At 44.1% G+C, this 11880-nt stretch overlaps 2 protein-coding genes across 2 annotated transcripts; both read left to right on the forward strand.

Moving 5' to 3' along the window:
• Positions 1–374: 374 nt before the first annotated feature.
• LOC125283445 (olfactory receptor 1F1) lies at positions 375–1313 on the forward strand. Its single transcript, XM_048224914.1, has one exon. It carries the CDS (start codon positions 375–377, stop codon positions 1311–1313), a length of 939 nt encoding a protein of 312 aa, XP_048080871.1.
• Positions 1314–8779: 7466 nt separating this feature from the next.
• On the forward strand, positions 8780–9715 carry LOC113249936 (olfactory receptor 1F1-like). Its single transcript, XM_026491376.2, has one exon. It carries the CDS (start codon positions 8780–8782, stop codon positions 9713–9715), a length of 936 nt encoding a protein of 311 aa, XP_026347161.2.
• The last annotated feature ends 2165 nt before the right edge of the window (positions 9716–11880 follow it).

Genomic DNA, 11880 nt, shown 5'->3' on the forward strand with positions numbered 1-11880 from the left:
AATACTCATTGTAAATATTAACATGTCTATTAATATTCTTATATCTATAGTGATTTATGGCACTATTTAAGATACATGGTCATGATAGAAAGTTCAAACATACAAAGAATTTATGGATAAAGCCATTGTCACAATCTTTCCAGAGGCACAATGTCCTTCCAGAAGCACTGCCCTCATTTTGCTAATGAAAGAATAGTGGCACAGAAAAGGCCATAAATTACTGGCCAAACACAGGGAACAAGGTTCTAATGCCTCATCTATATCACACAGCCTTTCTCCTTGCGGTCTTCTTAGTTGCTCCACTTTAACCATCATTTTCCAGGCTTCTGAATTTTTCCTGCTTTATTTGCCTCTGGGCTCAGGCTTCCAGCCCCATGAGAGGGGCAAACGAGTCCAGGGTCTCTGAGTTCCTCCTCCTCGGGCTTTCCAAGGAGCCCCAGCAGCAGCACCTCCTCTCCGTGCTCTTCCTGACCATGTACTTGGCCACGGTCCTGGGAAACCTGCTCATCCTCCTGGCCATCGGCGTGGACTCCCGCCTGCATGTCCCCATGTACTTCTTCCTCGGCAACCTGTCCTTTACGGACATCTGCTTCTCCTCCACCACTGTCCCCAAGATGCTGGCCAACCACATTCTCGGGACTCAGACCATCTCCTTTTCCGGATGTCTCACACAGATGTATTTTGTATTCATGTTTGTGGACATGGACAATTTCCTCCTGGCTGTGATGGCCTATGACCGCTTCGTTGCCATATGCCACCCCTTACGCTACTCAACAAAGATGACCCAGCAGCTCTGTGCCCTGCTGGTCGCTGGGTCATGGGCCATTGCCAATCTGAATGTTCTGTTGCATACCCTGCTGATGGCTCGACTCTCGTTCTGTGCAGACAGTGCCATCCCCCACTACTTCTGTGATGTGACGCCCCTCCTGAAACTCTCCTGCTCCGACACACACCTCAATGAGATGATGATTCTGACCGAGGGTTCTCTGATCATGATTGCTCCATTTATTTGCATCCTGGCTTCATATGTCCTTATTACCTGTGCTGTCCTGAGAGTCCCATCCACAAAGGGAAGATGGAAAGCCTTCTCCACCTGTGGCTCCCACCTGGCCGTGGTTTCTCTCTTCTATGGCACCATCATTGCTGTGTATTTCAACCCTTTGTCCTCACACTCTTCTGAGAAGGACACCGCAGCTACTGTGATGTACACAGTGGTGACCCCCATGCTGAACCCCTTCATCTACAGCCTGAGGAACAGGGACTTGAAAAGGGCTCTTGGAAAAGTGGTTGACAGGAAAACGTTTTCTGTCTGATGAGAGAATCAAAGCTGAATTTTATTTCCATGAAAACTTATTTTTTTTTCTTAATTGATTTAAGATAGGTGTTTTGTCAAAGACAGTCTGGAAACAAACATACTGATGTCTGTGCTAGGGGCACGTAGAAGCAACAAACATATTGATGTCTGTGCTAGGGGCACTCATTACTTGTGAACTGAATTCACCCATAACCCTGCTGCATCTACCAAGTAATGAGACTTCTTTTTACTGACTAATTTTTGAATTATTTTACACCCAAGTCAAGTATTTCTTTTTTCTAAAAATTTTTTTTTTGGAGAGGTGGGTAGAGGGAGAGAGAGAGAATGTTAAGCAGGCTCCATGCCCAGTGCAGAGCCCGACACGGGGCTCGATTTCACGACCCTGAGATCCTGAGCCAAAAATCAAGGATTGACACTTAACTGACTGAGAAACCCAGTGCCCCTCAAGTATTTCCTTTTTAAGTGGTCTCTCTGAAAGGATACATGCTACACATATTTTTGAATATTAGAATTACCTGGAAGCTCTTACAATCCGCTGATGTCCAGGCCCCAACAATGACCAAATAGATTAGAATCTCTTGCGGTGGGGCCACAACACAGATTTTAAAAATCTCAGATGATTCTAATGTGCCGTCAGGGTGGGAATTGTTGGTCTGTCTTGTATTCCTTACATATCCTATGTTGGTCAGTCATAAAAATTGGGTTGCAAAAACACTCAGAAAAATTAGTTTTGAGGGGTGCCTGACTGGCTCAGTCAGAAGAGCACACAAATCTTGATCTCAGGTCATGAGTTCAAGCCCCACGTTGGGTGTAGAGATTAAGCAAAAAAAATGTTTTGAATCTCAGACAAAAGAACAGAGTAAACTATGAGGACTAAAGTGGGTAATAACATTTCAGGTGAGACTCAGAGGCCCAGGTGGGCACGTGGCCCAGAGCTTCAAGAGGTGAACCCACACAGGATGGGGAAACAGTCTGGTTGCGAGGATCCTGCTTGGCTAACGGACCTTTATGGGGTCAGCAGGGGAGTCTTTGATACCAGTGAAGCAGATCGAGGCTTGCTTTTCCCTCTGCCTGGACCAGCGCCCTCTACATTCTTCTCTGTGGCATTAAGGGACACAACACTCCCCCCACATCAACACTCTCCCACACTTCCAAGAGCCAAGTCAAATGTCACCTCGTCTCCCATGGATGCCTCCTGATTCCCAAGCTCTGTTTTTTCCTTTGGTTTATTTTCCACAACTGCAAGGGCTTTTCACAGATAATAAGCTCTTCCATACTCAAATTCACACACTATTCACCTGTACCCCAGTGTCTGGCACTGCTTCTGGACCAAAGGCCTAGCTGAAAGAAAAAAAAAAAAAGCGGATGAATGAATACTTCCTTAGCTTTTAATTTGGACACAATTACTTGAGAAGGAGTTTTTAAAATTTCTTCACTTAAAAATACAACTTTGTTATTAGATAGGTAATGCCTATACACTATGGAACACCAAAAATCATAAAGAATAAAGTTAAAATAACCTGCAGTCTTGCTGCTCCAAGATAACTGCTATTATACACTTGTGGATATAATTTTAGAAAAGTTGGCTGCAATCTTCCCATATTATTTGGCATTCCAATTTTCTACCTCCTTCTTCCCATGTCGGTAAAGGTCTTAGAAATGTGATTTTAATGGCTACATAATATTCTATCCATTCATGGATTCATTCCCTGACTCTGAACAATTTCAAGTGTTTCTGTAGTAGGAATAATGCTGCTGCGTACTTCCTGGTGTATAATTCTTTCTTTGTGTCCCTGAATCCCACACATAGCTTAGATGACCCAGTTTCTCCAGCTTGCAGTAAAAATTAAGGTCATCATTTATTTCTTCATTATTTCAGCACCACCTTATCTGTCATTTATTATCAGGGTGTCCAGTTCCTCCTTCTTTGTGTCAAAATACCCAGAAGCTCATTCAGAAGAGTCAGCCAGTCCTGCTTCCCCCAGTCAGGTAGAGAGAGAGAACCAGAAGTTGGACCCGTCCCTTGGCATGACTCTGCAAATGACTAGCACACATTGTAGCTCCTGAATCCTGATTTTTGTTTGGTCTGCTGGGGACCTGCTCGCTGTAGCGCTGGTGCTTGTGGTTCACATCTCTTTGGGGTCTGCGCTGGGACCCTCCTATGGCCTCAGGTTTCAGCTCTCTGAGCTCAAATTTACTTTATCCTACACTGAAGTCTGACTATGGGCCGCGGTGGCTTCTAGCTCCACTGTGTCAACCAAGAACACCCAGCTCATATTTACCCTTCTACCTTTGACATCCTCTCTGAATCCTTGGGGTCTTTTTATATGGCATGGACTTCAGTCAGGTTTTTTCTAAGATATGGTTATATCTGTAAAATAGAATCCAAATAAATGTATATGAAAATTATAACATTCTGGGGGTGCCTGGGTGGCACAGCGGTTAAGCGTCTGCCTTCGGCTCAGGGAGTGATCCCAGCATTATGGGATCGAGCCCCACATCAGGCTCCTCCTCTAGGAGCCTGCTTCTTCCTCTCCTACTCCCCCTACTTGTATTCCCTCTCTAGCTGGCTGTCTCTATCCTGTCGAATAAATAAATAAAATATTAAAAAAAGAAAAAATTATAACATTCTGATACTTAATGTTTTTATTGATCTGTTAAGTCTTATAATTAACATTTCAACTATTTTTTTCTATTAATAGCTTCTGCTTTTTTATTTGATGTTAGCTTTTGGAAGGCACAAAGGTTCACAAAGGTTGTAAATTCATTATGGATTGTATCTTTTAGTAACAGTAAGATCTTTGTTCTCTTTAATCCTTTTAATATTAACCAATGTATCCTTAAGGAATAGGATACGTTGGTTAATACTGAGTCACCAGCTCTACTTTTTGCTTGGCTTGTGTTGGCTCATTCTTATGGACTTTCTGAAATAGTTGACTTGGATGAAGGATTCTTTCCCTCTTTGTCAGGATATTTTTTAAGAGCTTCTAGTACATGAGAAAAAATTAAAGTCCAATCCTTTGCCTAGAAAGTATTAGTCAACAATGAATGCCTCCATCTCCTATTTACTATTAAAAAACAAATACAACTTTATGAGTATAAAATTAACACATGCTTGGTGGGAGATAGTACTCCATGGGTCTCTTGCTTTTCTGTACATTTTGTGAGCAGAGACCGTCACTACTTCTGTTCTAGACCATCTCTTCAAGGATGTTTCTGTAGTGAATGGCCTTGGAAGATGAAAATGGTGTCTTTCCAGAGCAACAGGGGGATTTCTACCACCCGGTATAATAAATATAATGTTTCCTTCTGGAGCAAATGTCAGGAAGGCTTATTCCCAATTACAAAAGATTTGATTTCCTAAGCTTGGAGTTTGTCTTCTCTAAATCATCCACTGTGTACACAGGTGCTGCCTGGTTTTATTCATGTCATTCTGGGGGAATTGAGGCTTAAGGAACTGGTGTAAATGCTGCTGCTCTGGATCCTATTATTGCTGTAATAAAGTCCTTCGTCTCTGACCCGAGAGTTTTGTGTCTTCTGCCTCCATCCATGAAATTCCCAGACTAGCTTGTTAACTTGCATTCAGGGTAAAATCTCAGACTCTTTGTAGTTCTTCACACTGCTTATTGTTGTTTTTGTTTTTAAGATTTTATTTATTTATTTGTTTATTTGAGAGAGAGACAGAGCATGAGTGGGGTGGGAGGAACAGAGTGAGAGAGACAAGGAGACTCCACGCTGAGTGTGGAGCCCGACGCAGGGCTTGATCCCATGACCCTGAGATCATGACCCCAGCCAAGATCAAGAGTTGGACACTGAGGGGCGCCTGGGTGGCACAGCGGTTAAGCGTCTGCCTTCGGCTCAGGGCGTGATCCCAGCGTTATGGGATCGAGCCCCACATCAGGCTCCTCCACTATGAGCCTGCTTCTTCCTCTCCCACTCCCCCTGCTTGTGTTCCCTCTCTCGCTGGCTGTCTCTATCTCTGTCAAATGAATAAATAAAATCCTTAAAAAAAAAAAAAAAAAAGAGTTGGACACTGAAATGACTGAGCCACCCAGGTGCTCCTTGACACTGCTTATTGAAGAAAGTCTTAGGAAAATGCAGAAAACTATCAAGAAGAAAAAAAAAAGCAGAAAACCCTGAATTCTGAATATTTTTGTTTCCCTCTTCTTTTAGCATTTTAATTATAATGATACTCTGAGAACAATAAGTATGGCTAAGCCATGTTGGCTGACCCAAACACATATGCTTAACTACAGTGCTGTATGGCATTTAGCATATTATAAAATATACTTTGAAAATGTCAGAGTTTTCTTTAAAAATATAATTTTATGAAATATGATCGCTGCCATCTAGTTCTTTTCTTAAGTTCTTTGTCTCTTCGGTATTCTCTACTACTAGGTTCTTGTGGTAGAATGAACTAGGGATCTCAGTCATTCATTCCTCTGTAATACAATTACATGTATACGTGCCCTTTCCATGGCCTCACGGCAGATGGAGCGCCCTTCCCTGACTCTTTTTTTTTTTTTTAAAGATTTTATTTATTTATTCGACAGGATAGAGACAGCCAGCGAGAGAGGGAACACAAGCAGGGGGAGTGGGAGAGGAAGAAGCAGGCTCATAGCGGAGGAGCCTGATGTGGGGCTCGATCCCGTAACGCCGGGATCACGCCCTGAGCCGAAGGCAGACGCTTAACCGCTGTGCCACCCAGGCGCCCCTCCCTGACTCTTGACTTGGTGTTTGGCCACATGAATTGCTGTGGCCAAGGGGACGTCTGTGAAGATGATCTAAGGAGAGGCTGCAGACAGGCTTGCACAGTTGGATTTGCCTCCTGCACTCAGTGCTCCACCAGAACACACTCTGGGCCGCTGTTGCCCCTTCAGCCTGAGACCCAGGAGGAAAGAAGAGCAGAGAACATGAGCCCAGCCCACAGTGTGGTGCCCAGCCCACATGATCCACAGTATGAAGCTCGGCTGACCCCCCACCAATGAATAGGTTATTGATTTTCTAAGCCATTGAGGTTGTGGAGTTTGTTACAAACTGTGGTTGTGGTAATACATTACTGATACAATTTGGGGGGGGGGTTGTTCTGTTTTGAAACTTAGGTCTTGGCTTCTGAGACACCAATTTTTACTCGTTCCCTCATTGTTTCCTGTCTTTACAGATCACATTTGCTGGCCTGTCTTCTGTCACCTCATTATATGTTTTTGTCCTCGTGGGTTTTATCCTTGGATTTTTTTCCTTCTCATTTTATTCTTTCTGTCTGGACAATCACATTCACTTTCATAACATCAAATAAACTTATGTGCTGATAACGTCTGAACCATGTGAAGCCAGACCCTGCTCTGAACAATAGGCCCCAAACTGACTCTTGGGTCCTTCCACCTGGATGTCCTATCATATAATATGTGACCTTTCCTGTCTGTCTTCTTTGACTTAGTATAATGATTTTGAAGTTCATCCATGTTGTAAGATGTATCAGGACTTCATTCCTTTTTATGGCTGATTTACACACACACATGCGCGCGCGCGCACACACACACACACACACACACACACACTACTGTATATTCCATTGTTTATCCACTCATTCACTGGTGGAACCAGTATTCTTTAAAGATTTACTTATTTGAGAGCAAGAGAGAGAGAGAGAGAGAGAGCGCGCATGAGTGGGGGGAGTGGCAGAGGGAGAGGGAGAGAGAATCTCAAGCAGACTCCATGCCCAGTGCAGAACTTGATGCAGGGCTTGACCTCACAACCCTGAAATCATGACCCGAAGCATCAAGAGTCAGATGCTTCTTTTAATGAAATCCCTTTCTGCTAAAATTAACCACAATTATTTTTTATTATTTACAACTAAGAATCCTGAGTGAAACATGCTGGAATGTAAACCAATCATCAGGAAAGGACTTGAACCCAGAATTGGAACACCGTGAAGATTTTCTCCAACTAATATCTTCTTTCTCTGTGTTTATTTCTTCAACACTTCTCTGCTTCTCAGTCCATCCGATAGCAATGCACAGGCAGAAGGTTGGATTTACACATTCCTGGCAAGCCACATAATGATAGGGACTGGCTCTCCCTCAATCCTAGTTCCAAATACCCTGGTCCAACCAGCTATGGTGAAGGGAAGAACATGTGGTACGAACATGGTGGCTGGGATCCTGCTGCTACTACTATTTGGATTCGGGGCTTCCATTCAGAAAAAAGGTAAACAATGTGAGTTGGACTCAAATCCCAAAAAATATCTGCCTTTGGGGGCTGGAGTTTGTAAATTACAGCATGCTTGTGTTCTCCTGGAGACAACTTCCCTTAGAATCAGGCTATCCTTTTTCCCAGATGTCTTCATGGTTTACTCTCAGCTCTGTAACTCGCTCTCAACATGCCCACTTGCAAAATGGAGATTTGGCATCACTAATCTTCTAGAAAGATAATTAGACATAAGAAAGCCAAGGTGACACAGAAAACACAGGAATAGCCCAGGATCTGAAAAAAGGAAATGAGAACAAGTGGTTAATAACTGAATTTTCACATCTTTGGGCACAGACCCAGATCACTCAGTTCCAAGGGAGTTTTATCTGGGATTTGTGTCTACCCAGGTGGCTTCATTTCTAATATCTTCCAAGTTCTGACCCAAGAATTACATCTAAACTTTAGATAATATTCTTTGTCATTACTGTCATTACTGTTCAGTCCAAAGGGCCAAAAATAGGCAAGACAATTATTCTTTTCTCATCTCTAATGAGGCTCTCAGGGAATCTTGTCCCAGTGGTGGTGAAGCTCCTGTAAATGCTTGCTCTGTGATTGCCCCAAACATCTTTCCTGAACAGAGGACTTAGACCATGAACCCCCACTCTTCAGTCACTCCTTACCTGCCTTTGTTTCCAAGACACTCCAGTCACTACAATGAAGAGAAGCATTGATCAGTTACAGAGCTGAAGAACGCTTGGTAGCAATAGCACCAACCTCCCCTCAGGTAAGACTGCAGTAGTAGAGACACTGATATCTATCAAGAAACGAAGATTTTTTAGGAACCTCCTCCGCTACACCTTCCAGATACAGGAAGTTAATAGTAGGAGTCCTAAATCCATCGTACGTCACTCAAGAACCCAGTAATAATCAACTTCTTCTCTTATCTCTTATGAATTCCATAGGAGTTGGGTGGGTCAGGGGGAGAATTGGGAAATGTAAGCAGAGACACATAGAGTCAGGCCATGTAGGTATCTGTCTGCTTTTCAGTGTTAACGTGTGTTTTTCAATACAAATTAAGGATCAGTGAATCCAGTAGGAGGAACATCAGAACTGTGTGTTGGAAGTTGGAAGTATAGGTTGGGTGGGCACATCCTCTTAGCACTTTTATGAACTGATGTGCAAATGTGATCCTGCAGGAGTCTGATTTGTTACATCTTAATCATCCCTGTATAGGTATCTGACTTCACTGTCGTCTGTTAATCTGTGTCCAGCCCCATGAGAGGGGCAAACGAGTCCAGGGTCTCTGAGTTCCTCCTCCTCGGGCTTTCCAAGGAGCCCCAGCAGCAGCACCTCCTCTCCGTGCTCTTCCTGACCATGTACTTGGCCACGGTCCTGGGAAACCTGCTCATCCTCCTGGCCATCGGCGTGGACTCCCGCCTGCATGTCCCCATGTACTTCTTCCTCGGCAACCTGTCCTTTACGGACATCTGCTTCTCCTCCACCACTGTCCCCAAGATGCTGGCCAACCACATTCTCGGGACTCAGACCATCTCCTTTTCCGGGTGTCTCACACAGATGTATTTTCTCTTTGAACTTGCTGACATGGACAATTTCCTCCTGGCTGTGATGGCCTATGACCACTTCGTTGCCATATGCCACCCCTTACGCTACTCAACAAAGATGACCCAGCAGCTCTGTGCCCTGCTGGTCGCTGGGTCATGGGCCATCGCCAGTCTGCATGCTTTGTTGCATACCCTGCTGATGGCTCAACTCTCGTTCTGTGCAGACAGTGCCATCCCCCACTACTTCTGTGATGTGACGCCCCTCCTGAAACTCTCCTGCTCCGACACACACCTCAATGAGATGATGATTCTGACCGAGGGTTCTCTGATCATGATTGCTCCATTTATTTGCATCCTGGCTTCATATGTCCTTATTACCTGTGCTGTCCTGAGAGTCCCATCCACAAAGGGAAGATGGAAAGCCTTCTCCACCTGTGGCTCCCACCTGGCCGTGGTTTCTCTCTTCTATGGCACCATCATTGCTGTGTATTTCAACCCTTTGTCCTCACACTCTTCTGAGAAGGACACCGCAGCTACTGTGATGTACACAGTGGTGACCCCCATGCTGAACCCCTTCATCTACAGCCTGAGGAACAGGGACTTGAAAGGGGCCTTACGAAAAATGATGGGCAGGACGAGATACTCTTAGTGATGAACGTATAATGGACCTATTATTCCCAGGCATATTAATCTTTGTCAACTCACTGAGATGTAGCTATCAAAGTGTTTGCAAGGAACTTAGAATAAATACTCTTAAGAGCGTTACGAATGAACTAAGACTTAAGTACACCCCTGCTCCTTTAAATACGTAATTTTATTTGTTTCTAATTCCTGTATTTAAACCTTCTTTGCATAAAGGTCAAGTTTTTCCTCTCTAAGTGATCACTCTAAAAATTTACGTGTCACCAAATTTGTTTCCACTTCCTTTCTGGAAATGCTCGCAGAATCTAAGGCAGTGTTTTTCAATCTCGAATACATGACAGTATCACCTAGAGAGCTTTGACACCATATATATGGTGGCTGGACCAAGCTTTGGCCAATTAAACCAGAATTTCTGGAGTGGGATCCAAGCATTAGCATTTTTTCCCCTTAGGCTCTCCAAGGGGTTCTAATGTAATTTCTGAGTTGACAGTCATGCTGCTTCGGATGTACTTTATGATTGCTCATTATGAAGAGTGAGCCTAGAAACTCAGAGGAAATCTGGTGTCTAATGAGGGTAATAACAATAGAGGTGAAAAAGTCACTGACGTTTTCTGTGGGCTCAAGTGTTCCTCGGCTGAGAGGGCTGGTCTTTTGGCTGAACTCACATTCCTGAGCCTCACGTGGAATCTAAAGAACTTTTCATAATTTTCAGTGCCCCTCTTAGTCTGTTTAGCCTGCTCTCACACAAATACCATACACTGTGCAGCTTAAACAGCAAACATTTATGTCTCACGGTTCTGGAGGCTGGAAGTCCAAGATCAAAATGTCAGCAGATTCAGTGTTCGATGAGAGCCTGCTTGTTTCTTCTTTCTGTGTCCTCAGGTGGTAGAAGGGGTGAGGAAGCTCTCTGGGGTCTATTGTATGAGGACACTAATCCCTTCATGAGGTCTCCCCCACTCATGACTTAGTCACCTCCCAAAGGTCCCACCTCCAAATACTACACACTGGGGTAAGTTAAGTTTCAACATTTTAACATTTTGGAGGGGCGCGCAAGCAGTCTGCGGCAGTGTCTCATTATCCAATTTGATTGCCTTGCTCTATGGGGGTATATTTAGCAATAAGGTGTTCCTTCGATTTTGGAGAAACAGATTAACATTTGCTTTTTTCATCTGTTCAGGATGCCTAGTCCTTCTCCCTGTGGGGCAAACCTTTTCTGAACTTTCAAGGTCCAAGCCAATATTTTCCCTATCAAGCCTTTGATGATTACCCTAGGCTGAGATTCTCATTCTCTCTCCCACAGAAAACTATTTGAGTTATTATATATGCAATACTGTGTAGTCTGTTTGTTGCAGCTTCCTCTCCCTCTTCGCCCTTAGGCGCTCTAAAGACCGTGAGATGTTCAGGGATCACATGCATAAACTATTCACCTTGGACACCCATAAAAAGCTTGGCTCCTGACACTTACTGCACGTGCAAACCATTAATACTGAATACGGGAACGAAAAGCATGTGCTTCTGGAGAACCCAATCTGAGAGGTCTTTTAGCTTTTTTTAATTTAATTTATTTTATTTTTTAAAGATTTTATTTATTTATTTGACAGAGATAGAGACGGCCAGCGAGAGAGGGAACACAAGCAGGGGGAGTGGGAGAGGAAGAAGCAGGCTCATAGCAGAGGAGCCTGATGTGGGACTCGATCCCGGAACGCCGGGATCACGCCCTGAGCTGAAGGCAGACGCTCAACTGCTGTGCCACCCAGGCGCCCCTTAGCTTTTTTTTTTTTTTTTTAATTTATTTGAGAGAAAGAGTGCGCACGTGTGTGTGAGAACATGGCAGGGGGGGCAAGGGAGAGGGAGAAGCAGACTCCCCACTGAGCAGGGAGCCCAACTCGGGACTTGGTCCCAGGATCCCGGACCATGACCTGAGACGAAGGCAGATTCTTAACCTACTGAGCTACCCGCATGCCCCCTGAGAGGTCTTTTTTTTTAAATATTTTTATTTTGTTATATTAGTCACCATACAGTACATCCCCAGTATTTGATGCAATGTTCCATGATTCATTATTTGTGTATAACACCCAGTGCACCATGCAATATGTGCCCTCCTTAATACCCATCACCGGCCTATCCCAATCCGCCACCCCCCACCCCTCTGAAGCCCTCAGTTTGTTTCCC

This window comes from Ursus arctos, unplaced genomic scaffold (assembly GCF_023065955.2).
Source record: "Ursus arctos isolate Adak ecotype North America unplaced genomic scaffold, UrsArc2.0 scaffold_2, whole genome shotgun sequence".
Taxonomy (NCBI): Eukaryota; Metazoa; Chordata; class Mammalia; order Carnivora; family Ursidae; genus Ursus; species Ursus arctos.